General features: G+C 37.6%; 1 protein-coding gene across 1 annotated transcript in view; it reads right to left on the bottom strand.

Annotated features, from left to right (window-relative positions):
* Positions 1 to 20,412, bottom strand: part of SYNE2 (spectrin repeat containing nuclear envelope protein 2) — a 325,154-nt gene that overhangs the window by 204,688 nt on the left and 100,054 nt on the right. Inside the window, exons 30-33 of the mRNA XM_004370941.1 lie at positions 17,330 to 17,509; positions 14,817 to 14,967; positions 1,570 to 1,728; positions 770 to 931 (exon numbers count right to left, since the gene is read on the bottom strand). Coding sequence (XP_004370998.1) covers positions 770 to 931; positions 1,570 to 1,728; positions 14,817 to 14,967; positions 17,330 to 17,509 — 652 coding nt within the window. The remainder of the gene's footprint in view (positions 1 to 769; positions 932 to 1,569; positions 1,729 to 14,816; positions 14,968 to 17,329; positions 17,510 to 20,412) is intronic.

The raw sequence follows: 20,412 nt of genomic DNA, 5'->3' as shown, positions 1-20,412 counted from the left end.
AAGAGCAAAGAGCCCACAAGCCTAAAATATTTACTACCTGACTCTTTAAGAAAAAGTTTGCAGACCTCTGGCATCTAGACTGACCTCTCCTGGGAAGAATTTTTCATTTTGATGGGGCTTTTGCTAGAAGTTCTTAACCTTTTTTGTGCCATGAACCTGTTTAGAAGTCTGGTGAAACCCATGGATCACCTTCTCAGAATAATATTTTAAAAATGAAAATAAATTATGTAGAATTATAAAAGAAAAATATTAAAATGAGTTACATTTATCAAGACGTAAAAAAGAACAATTTGTGATTCAGTAACATCTGTATTTCTCTATTAATACCTTAAATAATAAGACCTAGCAATAAATCTACTAAATATCATAATTTCATAGCAGTGATAAGGGTAACAGCTGCAACAACTGGATTATGATCCAAAAATATCTGTGATTTCTCTTGGTAACAAAGTCACATATAATGCTCATCATACTGTTTGTTACCTATGTTCACAATCAAAAGAAATGCTACATTTTAGTTAGACATTTGTGAAAATAAAGATTTTATCCATGAATCCCTTGGGTGTCTGTGAATTCCAGATTAAGAATCCCTATAGGTATCTTCCTGGATATCACAAAAGGAATGATAAAGGGTTCAAGCCTCGCTCAAGGAATAATGAAAGGAACAAAAGATTATCGTGTGATTTTTCTATTCTCTCCAAGAAAGCAAACTCAACATTAAAATGTTAGCTTTGTATGAAAAAGCATATTATTTTATCTGTTAAATTACCTTCAGCCTTTCTCTTTCTTCTTCTGTCAGGGGATGTAATTTCACTCTTTGAAGGACCTTTTCAATCCATTCATCAATGACATTCTTTAAGGTAAAAAGTTTGTCCCACAAAGCCAGAGCTCGACCAAGATTTTCATAGTGGTCTTCTGTCTTCTCATTTATCTACCATAATTAAAAAATAGAAATACCACATTTAGGATGAGAAGTATATAAAACATTGTTTCAGTTAAACACTATTTTAAAATAAAATGTTAGTTTATCATTATTAGGTAAATAATGTCCTTTATACATCAACAAAAGAATGTGCCTTAGCCTACCACGCACTCCTTTCTCCTACAAAAATTTTTTTTTACCTGATTTGCTAAAGCTTATATATAATTGACAGCTATAGTGTTCCTAATTTCTAAAACACAATTTAAAAAACTGTTTTTTAAAGCTGAGGTGAAGGTATAATGTAGACAAATACTTAATTTATAATTCATAAAATATACCACACACTGCTCAATCAAAAATGCGTTAAATGAATATACCGTTAAATGTCAATATCCTTCACGAGTGTGTAATATATTAGTCTATTGATTTTTAAATGAAATAAGTGTATATTTCTATACCTAGATGATTATAGATCCATTTGCTAGTAGCGCCTAACTATGGAGTTACTTATTAAGTTATAAATTTTATATTATTTGAATTTTTTTTTCAGAAAGTATTTTTGAATTTTGAAATCAGACAAAGGTACACACACAAAAAAAAAGTTTGTTATAAAAATAGAATTTCTGTTCAATTAAATTATCACATACATCAAGCCATCGATCCACAATAACATTAGCCTCTTTCTCAAAAGGGGGCTCTTCAAAGGTTCTCATTTTATTTAGGTGGAATTGTAGATTTTTGCAGATCTGGTTTATCTTGTCTACATCTTCTAAATGTTCACTAAATTCTTCTTTGACAATTTCAATCTGTAAAAAGCATAGGAAACATATTTTTGATACATTGAAAGACAAGCTGATAAGAATTACAGTTTTATTATTATTCAGTGTAAAAGCAACATCATAACAAAGAATAATTCCTTCTTACATTATATTTAAAGCAGGATTTTATTAGCCTACTTTCTCCATGAAAAGTTTTTAGAATTGTAACCATCTGGTATACTGTAAATCCTAAACCCAAATATCTTCCCACTCTGTGTGATGAAATATTTATAATGGCCTCAAGTTGTGTTTCTAGTCCAAGTGAAATAACATTCACCCAAAAAAGCCACCATTTAATGGTATTAAAAAAAATCAGAGTTCCTAGATTCCTCTAACAGGAATCATCTTTGTAATGTCTAAGAACTTGAGTTCTTATCTGAATAAAATAGTCAAAACTCTATAATCTTTGATATGACTTATATTTTAATCTTACATGATTCTAAATCCAGTATCAGTTCTAACATGGCAAGTAAAACTTGGCTTTATCAAAAGATCAATGATCTTAAACTACAAAATAAAACTTGCATGTTACCTAATGTAATTTTAATGTTTCATTCAGTTTGTAATTTCATACGAGTATTTAAAATGACTACATAAAATGTGAAAATAGAGATAACTCACGATTAAAAACCTAAAAAACATATACCCTATAGGTAGACTTCCATTTCCAGAAATATGGAGTAGACATACTTTTCTCTATATCTTTCCACTAAATGCAACTACAAACACTGGACATTATATATAAAACAATCATAAGAATACTCTGAAAGATGGAAAGAGGGAGATGGTTAGGGTCATCAGCCCCTTAAAAATGACAGAGGTGAATTCCCTGGGTTTTCTTATTGCCTTAAATATCTCAGAATAGGTGCTAGAATAGCAATCTGGAAACACCAGCAGATGCTGACTAAAAAAAGATGCAACAAATGTCTGCTCTTTATAGCCAAAGAACCAAAAAGAGGCAGCCTAGCAAAACAAACCATTTAGCAAGTAAGTGTTCATTAGAGTAAAATACCACAGAAAAAATTGTGGACCAACTCCCATCTATACTACAAAGGCTGAGTGGTGAACCTTGACTTCTACCACCACCTAGCTGTAACAGACAACCCCCCACACTCCACCTTACAAGGGTGGTGTCAGAAAAGACCAAATAGAGCTGAGACTTTCATCCCTGCCAGGCAGTAATGAATTACTCCCCCTGTGGTATCAGTAGAAGCAAAATAGGGAGCAGTAAATACGCAGCTAGGGAGGAATCTGTAGATGCCAAGTAAGGAATCAACACTCACTGCTTCTCAGTAACAAGGAGTCCCCACCTTGGGTGTCAACAGAGGCCAAATAGGGATGCTGAACTTCTACCCCCAACTTGGCAGTAACGAAGCAGCACCCAGTCTTCCCCTGACGGAGTGGTGTCACAGAAAGCCAGTCAAAACAGAAGGTTTAAATAAGATCCATATTTCATAACTCAACACCAAGATGTCCAATTTTCAATAGAAAAACCACTCATCATACCAAAAAACCACACAGATCTAAAGTGGAATGAAAAAACAATCAAAAGATGCCACCTCCAAGAGGACACACAGGCTAAAATTATCTGAAAAAGATTTTCAAGCAGCCATCAGAAAAATGTTTCAATGAGCAATTATAAACACTCTTGAAACTAACAACAAAAAAACCTCAGCAAAGAAATAAAAGATATAAAGAACAACCAAATAAAAATATTAGAACTGAAAAATATAATAATCAAATAAAATACTCAGTGGATGGGCTCAACAGTAGAATGGAGGGGAAACAGAAAAGAATCTGTGAACTTCAACATAAAACATGACAAATACCCAATCTGAAAAAGAGAGACAACTGGCTTAAAAAAAAAAGAAAAGAAAAGAATAGAAATTCAGAACCCGGTGGCACTATAAAAAGATCTAACATTAACATCACTGAAGTCTTAGGAGGACAGGAAGAAGAAAGTGGGGCAGAGAAAATACTCAAAGAAATAATGGTTGAAAAGTACTGAAGTTTAGCAAAAGACATAAATCTTCAGATTCAAGAAGCTCAGCAAACTACAAAAAGGATAAACTCAAAAGAAATCCACACGAAGACACATCATAGTCAAACTTCTGAAAACTAAAGACAAAAATTCTTAAAAGCCACCAGAAAGAATGACACCATGCCTATAGGGGACAAACAGTTTCAATAACAGTGGATTTCTCACCAGAAATTATGGAGGTCAGAAGGAAGTAGCACAACATTTTTGAAGTGTTGAAAAGAACAAGTTGTCAACCCAAAATCTTATATCCAATAAAATATACTTCAAGAATGAAGGAGAAATCAAGATATTCTCAGATGAAGGAAAACAAAGTTAATTTGTTACCAGCAGACCTAACATAAGGAACGGCTACAGGAAGTTCTCTAAACAGACAGGAAATGATAAAGAGACAAAATCTTGGGTCATCAGGAAGGAAGAAAGAACACGGTAAGCAAAATTACACATAAACACCATAGGCTTTACCCTCCTCTTGACTCTTCTAAATTATATTTGAAGAAAAATTTTAACATTGTCTGATATAGTTCTAAATGTATGCAGAGGAAAATTTGAAGGCAATTACATTATAAATGAAAGAAGTTGCTGTTGTTTTTAGGTGCCATCAAGTAGGTTCCGACTCACAGTGACTCTGTGTATACGGAACAAAACAGTACCTGGTCCCATGTCATCCTTACAATCGTTTGTTATGTTTGAGCCCACTGTTGAAGCCACTGTGTCAATCCATCTCACTGAAGGTCTTCCTCTTTTTTGCTTAACCTCTACTACACTATGCATGATGTCCTTCTCCAGGGTCTGGTCCCTCCTGATAACATCTCCAAGGTATGTGAGGAAGTCTTGCCATCCTCGCTTCAAAGAAGCATCAGCAATGATATCCCTCATTCCACATCTTCTTTTAAATCCAACCTGAATTTCTGGAAGTTCCCTGTCAATGTACTGCTGCAACCATTTTTGAAATATCTTCAGCAAAATTTTACTTGCATGTGATATTAATGGTATTGTTCAATAATTTCCACTTTCCATTGGATCACCTTTCTTTGGAATGGGCACAAATATGGATCTCTTCTAGTCAGTTGGCCAGGAAGCTATTTTCCAATTTTCTTGGCATAAACAAGTGAGCACTTCCAGTATTGTATTCATTGTTGAAACATCTCAATTGGTATTCTGTCAATTCCAGGAGCCTTGTTTTTCACCAATGCCTTCAGTGCAGCTTGGACTTCTTCCTTCAGTACCATTGGTTCTTGATCATATGCTACCTCTTGAAATGGCTGGACATCAACGAATTCTTTTTGGTACAGTGACTCTTTGTACTCCTATCTTCTTTTGATGCTTCCTGCATTGTTTAATATTTTTCTCAGAGAATCCCTTGATATTGTAACTTGAGGGTTGAATTTTTTCTTCAGTTCTTTCAGCTTGAGAAATCCTGAGGCTGTTCTTCCCTTTTGGTTTTCTAACTCCAGGTCTTTGCACATTTCATTATAATACTTTGTCTTCTCAAGCTGCCCTTAGAAATTTCCTGTTCAGCTCTTTTACTTCATCATTTCTTCCATTTGCTTTAGCTGCTCTATGTTCAAGAGCAAGTTTCAGAGTGTTTTCTGACATCAATTTTGGTCTTTTCTTTCTTTCGTGTCTTTTAATGACCTTTTGCTTTCTTCATGTATAATATCCTTGATGTCATCACACAACTCGTCTAGTCTTTGGTCATTAGTGTTCAATGCATCAAATCTCTCCTTGAGATGGTCTCCAAATTCAGATGGAATATACTCAAGGTTGTACTTTGGCTCTAGTGGAATTGTTTTAATTTTCTTCAGCTTCAACTTGAACTTGCATATGAGTGACTGATGGCCCCTGGCCTTGTTCTGACTAATGATATTGAGCTTCTTCATCGCTCTTTCCACAAATATAGTCGATTTGATTCCTGTGTATTCCATTTGTAGAGGTCCACATGTATAGTTGCCGTTTATGTTGTTAAAAAAAGGTATTTCCAATGAATAAGTTATTGGTCTTATAAAATTCTATCATGTGATCTCCTGTGACATTTCTATCACCAAGGCCGTATTTTCCAACTACTAATCCTTCTTTTTTTTCAACTTTTGAATTCCAGTAATTATCAATGAATCTTGATCGCATGTGTGCTCAATTTCAGACTGCAGAAGTTAGTAAAAATCTTCCATTTCTTCATGCTTGGCATTAGTGGTTGGTTCATAACATTATAACATTGTCTGATGTAGTTTTAAATGTATGCAGAGGAAAATTTTAAGACAACTACATTATAAATGAAAGAGGTTAAAGGGATGCAAAAAGAGGTAAGTTTTCTATTTTTCACTCAAACTGAGAAACTGATGACACCAGTAGACTGAGATAAGTTATGTCTGTGTATTTTAATACCTAGAGCAACTAAAGAAAAAGCTAAACCAAGAGATATACATAAAAAAACTCTATATATAAATCAGAATAGGATCCTAAAAATTATTCAAGTAACCCAGAGGAAAGCAGAAAAACTGAGAAAAAGAGAACCAACAGGAAAAAAGGGCAGACTTAAGATCTAAAATATCAATAATTACATTAAACATAAATAGTTTTAATATACCAGTTAAAGACTGAGACTGCCAGAGTAGATTTAAAAACATGACTCAATTATAGTATCTATGAGAAACTCACTGTAAATATAATGATTTAGACAGGTTGAAAGTAAAATGATGAAAAAAATGTACCTCATGCAACATTAGTCAAAAGAAAGCAGGAGTGGCCATATTAATATCAGATAAAGTAGACTTCAAAGCAAAGAAAATTACCAGAGAGAGCACAAAAGACAGCCATGATACGAAAAATTGATGAACGGAACTTCCACAAAATTAAAAACTTTTGCTCTGCAAAGGAATCCATTAAAAGGATGAAAAGACAAGCTACAATTTTGGAGAAAATATTTCCAATCATATATTCAACAAAGAACTAGTATCTAAAATATGTAAAGAACTCTCAAAACTCAACAGTAAAAAACAAAACAAAATACGATTGGAAATCAGGCAAAAGACATAAAGAGACATTTCCTAAAAAGAATAGATCGATGGCAAACAAGCACAAGAAAAGATGATCAAAATCATTAGCATTAGAGAAATGCAAATAAAAACAACGAGACATCACTACATACCTATCAGATGATTAAAAAATAGTGACAACACCAAATGAAGGAGACGATGTGGAGAAACTGTATAGCTCATAAATAGGTGGTAGGAATGTAAAATGCTACAGCCACACTCTGGAAAAGTTTCCCAGTTTCTTTAAAAAAACTAAGCATGCAGTTAACATACAATCCTGCAACTGTACTCCTGGGCATTCACCCCAGAGAAATGAAAACTTATGCTTACACAAAAACCTCTACATGAATACTTACAGTATCTCTATTCACAACAGTAAAAAACTGGGAACACCAGATGTCCTTCAGTGGGTGAATAGGTAAACAAATTGTGGTACACCCACACCATGGAATACCACTCAGCAATTAAAATTAAAAAATGAACTGTTGACCTATGCAACAATCTGATGGATCTCCAGATAATTATGCTGAGTGGAAAAATAACCAAAACAAAACTAATCAATTACATTCTTGAAATAACAAAATTATATAAATAGAAAATAGATTAGCGGTTGTCAGGGTTTAAGGAGGGTGTGAGTGCAGGAGGAAAGTAGGTGTGGCTATAAAATGGCAACATGAAGAATCCTTGTGGTGATGGAAATGTTCTGTATCACAATCAATGTCCTGGTTGTGATACTACACTATAGTTTTGTAAGATGTTACCATTGCGGGAGGTCAGTGAAGGGAACACAAGATGACTCTGTACTATTTCTTACAGCTGCATGTGCATCTGCAATTCTCTCAAAATAAAAAGTTTATGTAATTAAAAAAGAATGCAAATATTTAAAATAGTTTTCTGTCTTCTGACTGGACCTGACTGATACACTGGAAGAGTTACGATTCAAACCCAGGTCTTCTTTCTCCTGGTTCAGGGCTCTGTGCTGGGACATAATAAATCCTTGTTTAATTAAATTTAAAATATATATATGCCGTTTACATCCTAATGTTTTTGAATGCAAAGAATTTTGTGGTTACACTGGCACAAGCTACAACTTGATGAAGAGAAAAGAGACAAGAAAGGGTACTTTTTAGCTCAGACAGTAACTATAGGTTTTGTTTTACAATGAATGGACAGGGTAAAATAAAGGAAACGAGGCTCACTCTGACATTTCCCAAAGTTTAACAGTCCCCGTATACTCCAGCCTTCCAGTCTTACTGTTTCACTTGTGCTTTCATTAAAGAGAGTAGAAATTTGGCACCATATTCTAGATAAACATCCAGGTTTCAGTGGTTTTGAAGGACAAAAGTTCTCAGAGGTATCATATTTCAGTGACTGGTGCAAAGCATCATGGAGATATATATTATACTGCAGGAATTGACTGTTTCTAAAGACAGTACCTAAGTCATCACAAAATTCATTGAAAGTTATATTAGCATCAAGAGAAAACTTACAAATCAGTACTAAAATTTACCTTTGCTAGACAGTTAAAAACTTCTGATGAAAAAATCAAACACTAGTACACTAGAACAGCTGTATCTCCCACACAAATAATTTATTATTTCAGCAAATTTATGTCTATATGCTAGACACCATACTAGATATAGAATTCTAAAACCATAAAAAAAAAAAGCCTTGGAGTTTTATATATTTCTTAAAAGTAATTACAGCTGTCATTTTATTAATTTTAAAAAAGACTGTGAGCATGCCTTTACAGCTGAGTAAGGAATACAGACAAAACAAAGTTAACCAATTTTTACTTTTGCCCTTTACATATTTCAAGGATGCTCTCACAGAAAGCAGTATTATATAATTATTGAAACATGACTTTTTGTTTAGAGAGACCTGGGTTTAAATAAATGATTCTACAACTTATAAGCTGTGCAATCTTGAGAAAGATAGTTAACCTGTATCCCCCCAACCCCGTTTTGTTTCTTCTTTTCACAGAAGGCAGCTGTGAATCCTCCAGATTCCAAGTCATAAGTTGAATCACATTTACTAGTGAGCAGGATCACTGTACATGGAAATTTTGACACAGGATATGGTTCTTCTTTCCTGCTCTGTGTTGCTTCCTTTTGATTCATTGGGTAAGATAAGTTATAGTTCCTTTGAGACCAGTATTTCGCCCCTATCTTCTCTTTCCTGCTCACATTTACTGAAGAATCCAGGTCATTCCTTCAATATCTGACCTATTCTATGTAGCCAACCAAGAGGCAATAAGATCGATCCCAATATTTATATTTGGATCCAGAGGCAATAAAAATCTTGTAGATATTTAGGCTGGGCCACATGTTCCAACTCACCTTTTACCAGAGAACTTGCTAGGGGTATTGGGCACTCATAAGATAATATAAAGCAGTACCATTTGGTCTTATTCTTTAAGTAAATATCTCCCTTGACAATTCCACAGCAAAGCTGGAAAATTGGCAGTGTAGGATTTGAATTCTTTGTTCCCTATCCATAACACCATCTTAATAACACTAAAACCTCTATAATAACTCCCCAAACTCTCTAAGCCTCAGTTTTTTTACTAGTACAAAAGTGATAATAATACTATCGTAAGAATGAAAGAATGTAATACGAAAAGTACTTGGCAGATAATGACCAAGAGTAACAGCAGACATTATCATTATCATCATCCTTATTATCTTATTATTATTATTTAAAAACCTCAAGCCCACATGATAATCCTAACCAATATTTCTAGCTTCAGGGATTTCTGGCTTCTAGAGAAAGATATTTATTCAGGGTATGGTATGGTTGGGGCCCTGGTGGCCCCAATCATACCCTGTGGTTAGATCAGTGAAGAAAGAAGGAAATTAGTAAATTTTTTAAGTGATGCAAAGAATATTTTTGGTATTAAGCATTGTCTATAGTTAGGATTATTTCCTTAGAATAGACTCCTAGAAGTAAAATATTTAGTCAAGTATTAGAAATTTTTTTTTATTGTTATAGTTTAAGTGAAAGTTTACAATTCAAGTTAGTCTCTCATACAACCATTTATACATACATTGTTATGTGACCCTAATTGCTCTCCCTCTACTGTGACAGCACACTCCTCCCTTTCCACCCTGGATTTCCTGTGTCCATTCAACCAGCTCCTCACGCTCTCTGCCTTCTCATCTCACCTCTGGACAGAAGCTGCACATTTAGTCTCATGTATCTACTTGAGCTAAGGAACACACTCTTCACGAGTATCATTTTATGTCCCATAGTCCAGTCTAATCTTTGTCTGAAGAGTTGGCCTCGGGAATGGTTTTAGTTATGGGTTGACAGAGAGTCCAGGGGCCATGCTTTCTGGGGTTCCTCCAGTCTCAGTCAGACCATTAAGTCTGGTCTTTTTACTAGAATTTGAGTTCTGCACCCCACCTTTCTCGTGCTCCATCAGGGACTCTCTGTTGTGTTCCCTGCCAAGGCAGTCATTGGTGGCAGCCGGGCACCATCTAGTTCTTCTGGTCTGAGGCTGATAAAGTCTCTGGTTTATGTGGCCCTTTCTGTCTCTTGGGCTACTACTTTCCCTGTGTCTTTGGTGTTCTTCATTTTCCTTTACTCCAGGTGGGTTGGGACCAATTGATGCATCTTAGATGGTTGCTCACTAGCTTTTAAGACCCCAGACGTCACTCACCAAAGCAGGATGCAGAACATATTAGAAATATTTTTAAGGATCTTGAATTACATTGCTAAACTATTTTCCAAAAGGGTAGCACATCAATTTACTCTCCACTAGCAATCTAAAGAGTGATAATTTCACTGACTATCAAAAAATTCTATAATATGAAGGGTAAAAAAGGTATCTTCAAGTAGTTTTGCTTTCCTTTGATGACTGGTGAGTTGAACTATGTCCCATATTTTTTACCAATTGTAAATGTATTTCCTTTGTATAAATATCCATTAGGTTTGCGGTGTTCTTCTCACTAATTTCTATGAGTTCTCTATATATTAATGTAAACTTTACTCTGTCATATTTATTGGAAAATTTTCCAGTCTGCAGAATTATTTAAAACAGTAAGAAGTTTAAAATATTATATTCATAATGTCCTCCTATAGTGGCATGCTTAAGTGAACCATGTTATTACTAAATATTATTAAGTCATTAAAATTATGTATACATGAATATGAATAATAGACATATAAATAATTTATTAAAAGCCTACATTCTTTGATTTAGCCACAGTTAAAAATATAGTTAAAATAAGAAGACACAATTATTCACGTTATTTAATAAGGAACTAGAGAAAGCTCTCACCACAAGTGGCAAAGAATTAGATAAGTTATTATTTTTAGCTCAAAAACAAAGATTAGCAACTATATAAATGCTAACCAAACCAAAGCAAACCCACTGCCATCGAGTCAAGTCCAACCCATAGGAACACTATAGGACAGAGTAGAACTGCCCATAGGGTTTCCAAGGGTGTAAATCTTTATGGAAGCAGACTGCACATCTTTCTTCTGCAGGGTGAGTGGCTGGTGGGATCAAATCACCAACCTTTTGGTTAGCAGTCAAGTGCTATAACCATTGTACCACCAGGCTCCTATATAAATGCCAGTTTCTGTATTTTTTAAGTTAAACCATACTAATTTTATATATTATAAAGTTGGATTTCTCTCTAAAACTATTTACAAAAAAAAAAGTAAAATAAATTTTCTTTAATATATAGGTTTAGTTTAACAGTTATCTTCTAAGGACTGCTGACTTGTAACCTGCTGGTATACAGTTTATTTTTTTTAGTAAAATGTGAAAAAATATTTTGATATTATATGTGTGTTACAATTAATAGTATATTACAATTGTTGCCAACTATTTTTTCATGTTTTATATCAGAAATTGGAATGTATCTTATAACTGATGGAGTTTTAGATTTAATGGAATATGATATATTTTGGGAAAGTTGACTTTGCTCACCAGATTGGTGACAAATAATCATGTCTATAACCTTACAGATCTTGTTACAATCATATAACCAGAACTGAGTGTTTACTTAATATGCTAGAAATGTTTTTGAAAGCATTTATCCCTTGCATAAAGTCTATAGATTAATAATTATCTGTTTACTTTAAAATACTATACAAAATCCTTTTCTTCCATGTATGTCCAAATATGTAGAAAATGCTTACAACTCTAAATGAACAACACAGAACTCAAAGCTGTGTGTGCGTGCATGTGTGTGTGTGTGGGAGTCACTGAGTGGTGTAAACTGTTAATGCACTTGGCTGCTAACCGAAAGGCTGGAGGTTTGAGTCTACCCAGAGGCACTTTGGAAAAAAGGTCTGACAATCTACTTCCAAATAATACGTTACTGAAAACCTATGGAGCACAATTCCACTACGACACACACTGGAATCAACTCAATAGCAACTGGTTTGGTTTTATATATATATACAATGCAGTAGTAATTAATATAAGACATCTCGTGGAAAAGGCTTTTGGTTTTTATTTTATATTCTTCTTTTACTTGTCTTTATGTCAGGACAAATGAAAAACTAAAGCAAAATAAAAATCACCATCTAGACTCCTAGTTTAACATGGTGGATTGAGTATACACATTTGTCTCTGCTCCCTCCCAAAATGCCACTATAATGACAATAAAGGAGTAAAAATAGTATAAACCCATAAGCATAAAGAGAATAGTAAATGAGAAGCTGGGAAGCTGGAAGGCTGAAGGATGAGAAGTGATTGACTTAATAAACCAGAATAAGCTGAAACCTTGGCCTAGAAGGAGACTAGGAGAGGAGTGACGGGTAAAGGAAAGGGCAGAAGTCAAAAGAAGTCCGTTTGTGCCACAGAATCTCAGAAAAGCTAGAAAGTGAAGGTACCTATGAAGGGAGGCATACAGGCTGGGCCCAAAACAGGAATGACTGAATTAACTATTCTAAAGGAAGAACATTTAGACCCGCAGGCCCTCCTCAATCAGGTTAGACGACCTCCCTCTGTACCCTGATAGAAAACAGGAGGTTGACTCTCTGGAAAGGCTCTGGACTTGAGGCTGCCGAGCACAGCTGACGACAAGGGCAGGGTTCTGTTATGACCACCATAGAGGAGTTGATGGCAGTAGAAGAATCAAGACCTGGACCTACATATCCATTAGATGGACTCGTTCAAGAGAGGGCACCTGCTGCAAGTGATAGAAGGAAGTTTTACTAGTCAGATAAATAAATTATCCAGAAAGTACTCTGTGATACAGAGTAGCGGGAAGAGCGTTCAAGTGCCAGGAAACAAGGAGTGTGGGGAGGTGCAGACAGGTCATACACAGGCAGGGAATCATAACCAAATTCATTAAAGTGTTGATGAAGCCCCAGGCACTCTGCTAGGCACTTCACAGATGCTATCTCACGTAATCAGGGATGGCTTTCCACTACTAATGGGATCCCACTTCACAGGGCTAAGGCAGGACTCCAGGATGGAGGAGGATTAGCATAAACAAAGAAGAGCCTCGAGCCAAGAGGAACTAGGTACCTGGACACTGCACAAGACAGGGATTCAGGGTCTGAGAACAAGGTAGAGATCCTGTTCCTGACACAGGAGTACCAGGTGGGAAACTGGTATCAGGGGCACAGAAGAAGGGTAGCTGTGTGAACTGGGACACAACCCAGAGGGGATCTTGTAAGACCAAACATGTTGGATTCTCTGAGAGGGGAATAAAAAAAAAAACAACCAAAACTGTTCTCGTGAAGTCAATTCCAACTCACAGCAAACCTAAAGGACAGAGCAGAACTGCCCCATAGGGTTTCCAAGGAGCACCTGGTGGATTCGAACTGCCAACCTTTTGCTTAGCAGCCCAGCTTTTAACCACTGTGCCAACAGGGCTCTGAGAGAGGAACCAGAGCTCCCTAAATCACTGAAATGAGGACAGGATGAGCATAAAGCTGGGGCCAGGCAAACCCAGAGGCTGCCTCTGCCGGATGGAACCAGACTGACTACTCCTACTGACTGCTCGTGGTATTGTTGGTCTTCCTCAGTTAAGTCTGACAGGAAACCAGTTACACAGTCACATACTGTACAACTGGTATCCAAACAGGGGCTCTTTCTGATTGGTCAGAGCCAAGAAACGAAGTCTGAGAAGGTGACTCCGAAACCACTAGCCATGTGGCGCTGGCTGTGTCTGGGCCATGGGTGCCATTTCAGCTTCAGGAATAAGTGGCAAGGCTGGTAATAGGAGTCCTAGATAAAGACTATACTGCTTATAAGGATCTCATCTATTTAAGATGTTGCTCTCGGCAACTAGGAAGCCTAACAAAATTGTTTTCTAACAACCAGGTATAAGGAGACTATATTTCACATGTGCTTTTGACACTCTGACAGCACTTTAGCTAGTACTCAGAGGACCCATGGGGAAAAACAACTTTCTGGCATAGAGTTACATTGTGTAGCAAAGTGTATTCTTCTCTGACTATTATATACTTCTGCCACTCTGGGTGACAACCACACAAAATCATAGAAAACAATGACACCTAGTGTCCAAAAATGTTATTCTTAGACAATATGAAGTTGTGATTGGTGAGGCTATGAAGGCAAATAGAGCAACTTAGAGATAAGCTTACATATCTTCACAGAAAGTGAATAAATAAAAAGGGAATTTTCCCCTTATCTACCAACAACAGAGGGGATTTTCCTACTATCTCCATTCTCTCAAGCCTGGAATGAAGTTGCAGGTTCCTTTTAGAGAGAAAGTCAGTGCAAAGGCTGTTCCAACCTTACAGAGGCAGCAGCAGGGGTGACCCCAGTCCAGCAGACCCACATCCCCAGTATCAAAACCCAAACAGAAAAAACTCTGCATCAGTTTGGGGACTAATTTTTTCAAGCCCTAGTGATAAATTCAACAAATTCTTTGATACCTGGTAAAACAGAGTCACTAGTAACTTCTTTTAAACTGAGTTTGGAAAATGACCGCATTTATAACACCCCCTTTACTGTCACATCTTGTCAGTGAGGTCACTGCATCGAATTTGCTTTTAGAACTTGGACTCACCTCTGTTATCCTTTTCTTCAGGTTCTCCTTTCCCATGTACGAAGCCTGAAGTGAGATGACATTCTCTTCTTTTTGAATCAAAGTTGTTAAGACACTTTTGAAATTCTGATACTGTTTTAAGAGCTCCAAAACTCTTTCACACTGTTCAAGGCTATAAAGGAAAATAATGTAAACCACTTAAGTGTCTCAAAATAACAAACATTCTTTTGCTTTGTAAGTATCCTACAAATAATTACTAATAAGTTACAGAAGGACTTTTCCTCTTGAAATGGTTTACAATGCTGTTTTACCAGGTTAACCTCAGAATGATGGTATATGTATTTATCTGACAAATAGATGGTATAAATAATCACTGGATTAGTATTTTCACTAGGTCAGAATTAAAGTCACTTGATGTAAGTTCTAGAGAGAAACACAGAAGGATTCATAACCATAAGGAATCAGCATCTCAATGTCATCGTTAACCAAAAGACATCCTGGCAAACAGTGCCTTCCTAGCATTATTTGTGGAGATTATTTTACTAGTAATATCATCAAGTCACAGGTTGTTTATAGGGTCTGTCAATTTGTTATACTGTAGTGGTTTACATGTTGCTGTGATGCGGGAAACTATGCCACTGGTATTCAGAGACCAGCAGGGTCACCTACAGTGGACAGGTTTCAGTGGAGCTTCCAGACTAAGACAGACTAGGAAAAAAGGCCTGGCGATCTATTTCCGATAATCCCAATAATGAAAACCTAATAGATCATAATAGAACACTGTTAAATTCGTTCGCTTTGGACACATCATTGGGAGGGATCAATTGCTACATGAGGACACCATGCTTGGTGATGTAGAGGGCCAGCAAGGGTGAGGAAGATCCTCAGTGAGGGATTGGCACAATAGCCAAAATGATGGCCTCAAACACACTGGCAATTGTGAAAATGATACAAGACTCGGCAACATTTAGTTCTGTTGTAGGTAAGGTCACGATGAGCTGGAGTCAACTCAACAGCAGCTAACAACAACTATTCTACTCATTCTAGATTTAGCCTTTAAAAAAATTAAAGCAGTAGAGCTACTGTGGCAGCCAGGACACCTGGTTTCTAGTTACGGCTTGGCATTAATTAGTCATGGGACTTTGGATAAGTTACTTTAGCCTCTTTAGACCTCATTTGTTTCTTCTATAAAATTAGAAGGTAGACTGGATCAAATATCACAGGCAGCCTTTATCTCGACTACTGTATACTCTGGGTTCCGGTTAAGAAAGAGGAGGTGTACTCAGATGGAATTCTGAAGAGAATGCAGTGAAAGGACCACAGATAGAGGTATTGGCAGAGTTAAGGGAAACCACCAGGGATGCTGAGGCACCCAGGGACCAACCACAGCAAGAATGTCACACCACTCGGCCTCAAGGGGAAAGGGAGGAAAGTGCCTTGAGCCATGAAGAAGGTACCATTAGGAGATGCCAGAACCTCGAACTGAAACGGGATGGGAAAGAACATCCTGACCGCTGTCTCTGCTTACCCCGAATCTCCTACTAGTATCTTCTACTTCTTAACCCAACTGGAAACCTTGGCCTGGCTGGTACAATCTGGAGGGATCAGCCCTCTCCACTGCACCCCAACCCAAGGCAGAGAATAAGGGGAAGAGGGCAGGGGTGGAGAATACTCAGAATTGCCAATGGGGACTGATGGGTAATGGCTTTCATACAGTCAAGAAAAATGTTGAGGCCTTGCCCAGGTTCGGTAGGAAAGTCTGTGGTAATCAACAAGCAATGTCTGCCATGCATGTGGTGTGGTATGGTAGACAGGATAATGGCTCCTCAATGGTGTCCACGTCCTGGTCCTTGGACCGTGAATACATTATCTAACATGGAAAAGGGACTTTGCAGATGTGATTAAGTTAAGGATCTTAAAACAGGGAGAGTATCCTGGGTTATCCAGTTGCGTCCAATGTTATCACAAGGGTCCTTATAAGAGGGAGGCAGGTGAGTCAGTCAGAGGAGTTGATGTAAGGACAGAAGCAGAGGTCAGAGAGAGAGAGAAATTTAAAGATTCTATGCTGCTGGTTTTAAAAATGGAAAAAGGGGCCACAAGCCAAGAAATGTGGCCTCTAGAACTGGAAAAGGCAAGAAATAGTCTCCCCTACAGCCTTGAAAAGATAGCACCCCAGCCAACACCTTGATTTTAGGATTTCCCAAAATCGGAAAATAATAAATGTGTGTTGTTTTTAAGCCACTAAAGTTGAAGTAAATTGTTACAGCAGCAAATAGAAACAAATATAGGTGGCGTGATGATAATTATAAATATGCTGTGTATTTGTTATCCCTACCAGACAACCTCTTTGGTGCTTTCTGGCTATAATCTAAGCCTTCTAGGTCTTGCCCCAGACTTTGGCCCAGTGAGCTTCCCATGTGAAACTCTTTACGCTTGCCTCTTCTGTAGGACCACAGGGATGCTTCTTCAACATAAAAATTTCAAAAAGTTTGTTGGCTACAATTTTGCAGATTTGGGAGGAATTTCTTCCTTACCATTCAGTGACTGAAGCTTTTGTATTCTCCCATAAGAGTACTGTATTTTGGCACTGCTGGCTCACAGTTTTTTCTCTGCCATCTTTAAATTGCAGAAGAGAATTAGCCATTTCTTGCAAGTGTTTCTTCTCTTCTTCATATTCATCCAGATCCTTATCCACTCTGATCAATGATTTTTTCCTTGATTATGAAAGAAAAGTTTGATAGCCAATTATTATCCAATTCAACTCTTAAACAAATATGGGTTACTTGGTGGATTACACTAACTTTAATTTTTCTCACGAAGTTTGTGTCAAAATTACATATTCCCATTACAGAGTTATAAGAAGGGACCAGTCCCTGGAGAAGGACATCATGCTTGGTAAGGTAGAGGGTCAGAGAAAAAGAGGAAGACCCTCAATGAGATGGACTGACACAGTGGCTGCAACAATGAGCTCAAACATAACGATTGTGAGGATGGCACAGGACTGGGCAATGTTTCATCATGGATTGAATTGTGTCCCCCAAAAAACATGTGTATCAGCTTGGCTAGGTCATGGTTCCCAGTGTTGTATGACTGTCTACCATCTTGTCACCTGATGTGATTTCCCTGTGTGCTGTAAATGCTATCACTATAATGTGGTGGGATGGATTAGCAGCAGTTATGTTGATGAGGTCTACAAGATTAGCTAGTGTCTTAAGCAATCTCTTTTGAGATATAAAAGAGAGAAGCGAGCAGAGAAACATTGGGACCTCACACCACCAAGAAAGCAGTGCCAGGAGCAGAGTGCACCCTTTAGACCTGAGGTTCCTGTGCTGAGATGCTCCCAGACCAAGGGAAGACTGATGACAAGGACCTTCCTCCAGAGCCAACAGAGAGAGAAAGCCTTCCCCTGGAGCCAGCACCCTGAATTTGGACTTGTAGCGTACTAGACTGTGAGAAAATAAACTTCTCTTTGTTAAAGCCATCCACTTGTGGTATTCCTGTTATAGCAGCACTAGATGACTAAGACAGGGGGCACTGAGTTTATGTTAGTGGTGGTGGAATAATTTGGAAAAGAACAGCAATAATGGTTGCACGACATGAAGAAGGTAATCAATGTCACTGAATTATACATGTAGAAATTGTTGAACTGGCAAATGTTTTGCTGTATATATTTTCACCACAATAAAAAAAAAAATCTTTCCCATATCAAAAAGGAGTCATCTGAACTAAGAGTATTAACCTGAAATGAATCCCAAGAGTATTAACTCCATTTACCTTGGTCTCACTTGCTTTTATCAGATACTCACTGGTTCTAATTCCATTCCTCCAAGTCTCTCTTGAACTCAAAGGCTTTCACATCCTACCGCTCCACAAAAATGGCTCTTCAAGATCTCCATTAACCTCCACATCATTAAAGCCATGTTCCATTCTCAATCTTCACCTTACTTAACTAATCAGCAGCATGTGACATAGTTGCTCACTTCTTCCTCCTCGGAACACCTTATTCACTTGGCCTTCAGAAGTCTCCTGATTTTCCTCCTACTGCACCGGCTGCTCCTCAGTATCTTTGACTGGTTCCTCTTCATCTCCCTGATCGCTCAACCATGAGTGTCTCAGAGTTTATGACTTGTGCCTCTTCTCTTTTCTATCTATATTCACTCTCTTGACAACCTCATCCAGTCTCATGGCTTTAAAGAACATTCTAAAATGCTGACAACTCCCAAATTTATACCTCCAGACCGCTCTCGACTCCAGATACCACCTATTTTGAACAGCCTTGTTGATACTGTTTATTTGGATGTCAGATAAGTATTTTAAATCTACCATTTCTAAAACTGAGTACACCTCATCTATCCTTCAATACCTGATAAACTTCTATCTTTCTCACCTCAGTTAATGGCAACTCCATTCTTCTAGTTACTCAGGCCAAATCCTTGAAATCATTTTTGACTCCTCTCTTTCTTTTACACCCCATGTCCAGTGTATCAACAAATCTTGCAGACTCATGTCTTTAAAATACATACACAATCTTAACAGTTTTTGCCACCTCATCACTGGTCCATGTCACCATCATCCCACATTTGCTAACAGGTCAAATTAGTCTTCCTGAGTCTGCCCTGGCCTCCTACAATCTATTCTCAACACATCCATCAGAAAGAACCTGTTACAACGGAAGTCAAATAATTTCTCTCTCCTCAGAACCTTTCAACGACCTCCCATGTCACTCAAAGAAAAAGCCAGGGCCATCACATGACCTATAAATCCCTATGTGAGCTAGACCCCACCAAACCCATTACCTCTCTTCTCCTTCCTGCTACAGCCTCTGGCCTCCCTCACATATACCAGGCCCATTCCCACACCAGGCCTTTGTACCTACTGCTCCCTCAGCCTGGAAGGCTCCTCCTCCAGGTACACACATGGCTTGCTCTCTCATCTCATTTTACTCAAGATCACCTTCTTACTAACATCCTCACATCCCAATTTGAAACTGCAACCCTATCTTTAAAACAAGTTCCTAGGCGATGCTAATGCTGCTGGTTAGGGACCAATTCTGAGAACCACTAGTACAGTCAACCCCTAAAACCCATTGCCAACAAGTTGACTCTGATTCATAGAGACCCTGTAGGACAGAGCAGAACTACCCCATAGGGTTTCCAAGGCTGTAACCCTTTGTGGAAGTAGACTTTCACATCCTTCTCCTCCAGAGTCGCTGGTGAATTTGAACCACTGACATTTTGGTTAGCAGTCGAACACTTAACCACTGTGCCACCAGGGCTTCTTACTAGTAGAGCAGTGGTTCTCAAAATTTATTATATATAAGAATCACCCGGGTATGTTGTTAAACTGTAGATTCTGATTCAGTATATCTGAGATGGAAATGAAAATTCTTAGCAGGGGTTTGAACTGAAACAAACCAGTTTGAAGCCCTGCTTTTATCAACACCCAAAACCCAAAAAACCCACTGCCATCAAGTCAATTCCAACTCATAGCAACCCTATAGGACAGAGTAGAACTGCCACATAGGGTTTCCAAGGCTGTAAATCTTTATGGAAGCAGACTGCCACATCTTTCTCCCTTGGAGTGGCTGGTGGGCTCGAACCGCTCACCTTTCGGTTTG

The sequence above is a fragment of the Trichechus manatus genome, unplaced genomic scaffold (assembly GCF_000243295.1).
Source record: "Trichechus manatus latirostris isolate Lorelei unplaced genomic scaffold, TriManLat1.0 scaffold00010, whole genome shotgun sequence".
NCBI lineage: Eukaryota > Metazoa > Chordata > Mammalia > Sirenia > Trichechidae > Trichechus > Trichechus manatus.
This window is presented reverse-complemented; position numbering and strand designations above follow the sequence as displayed.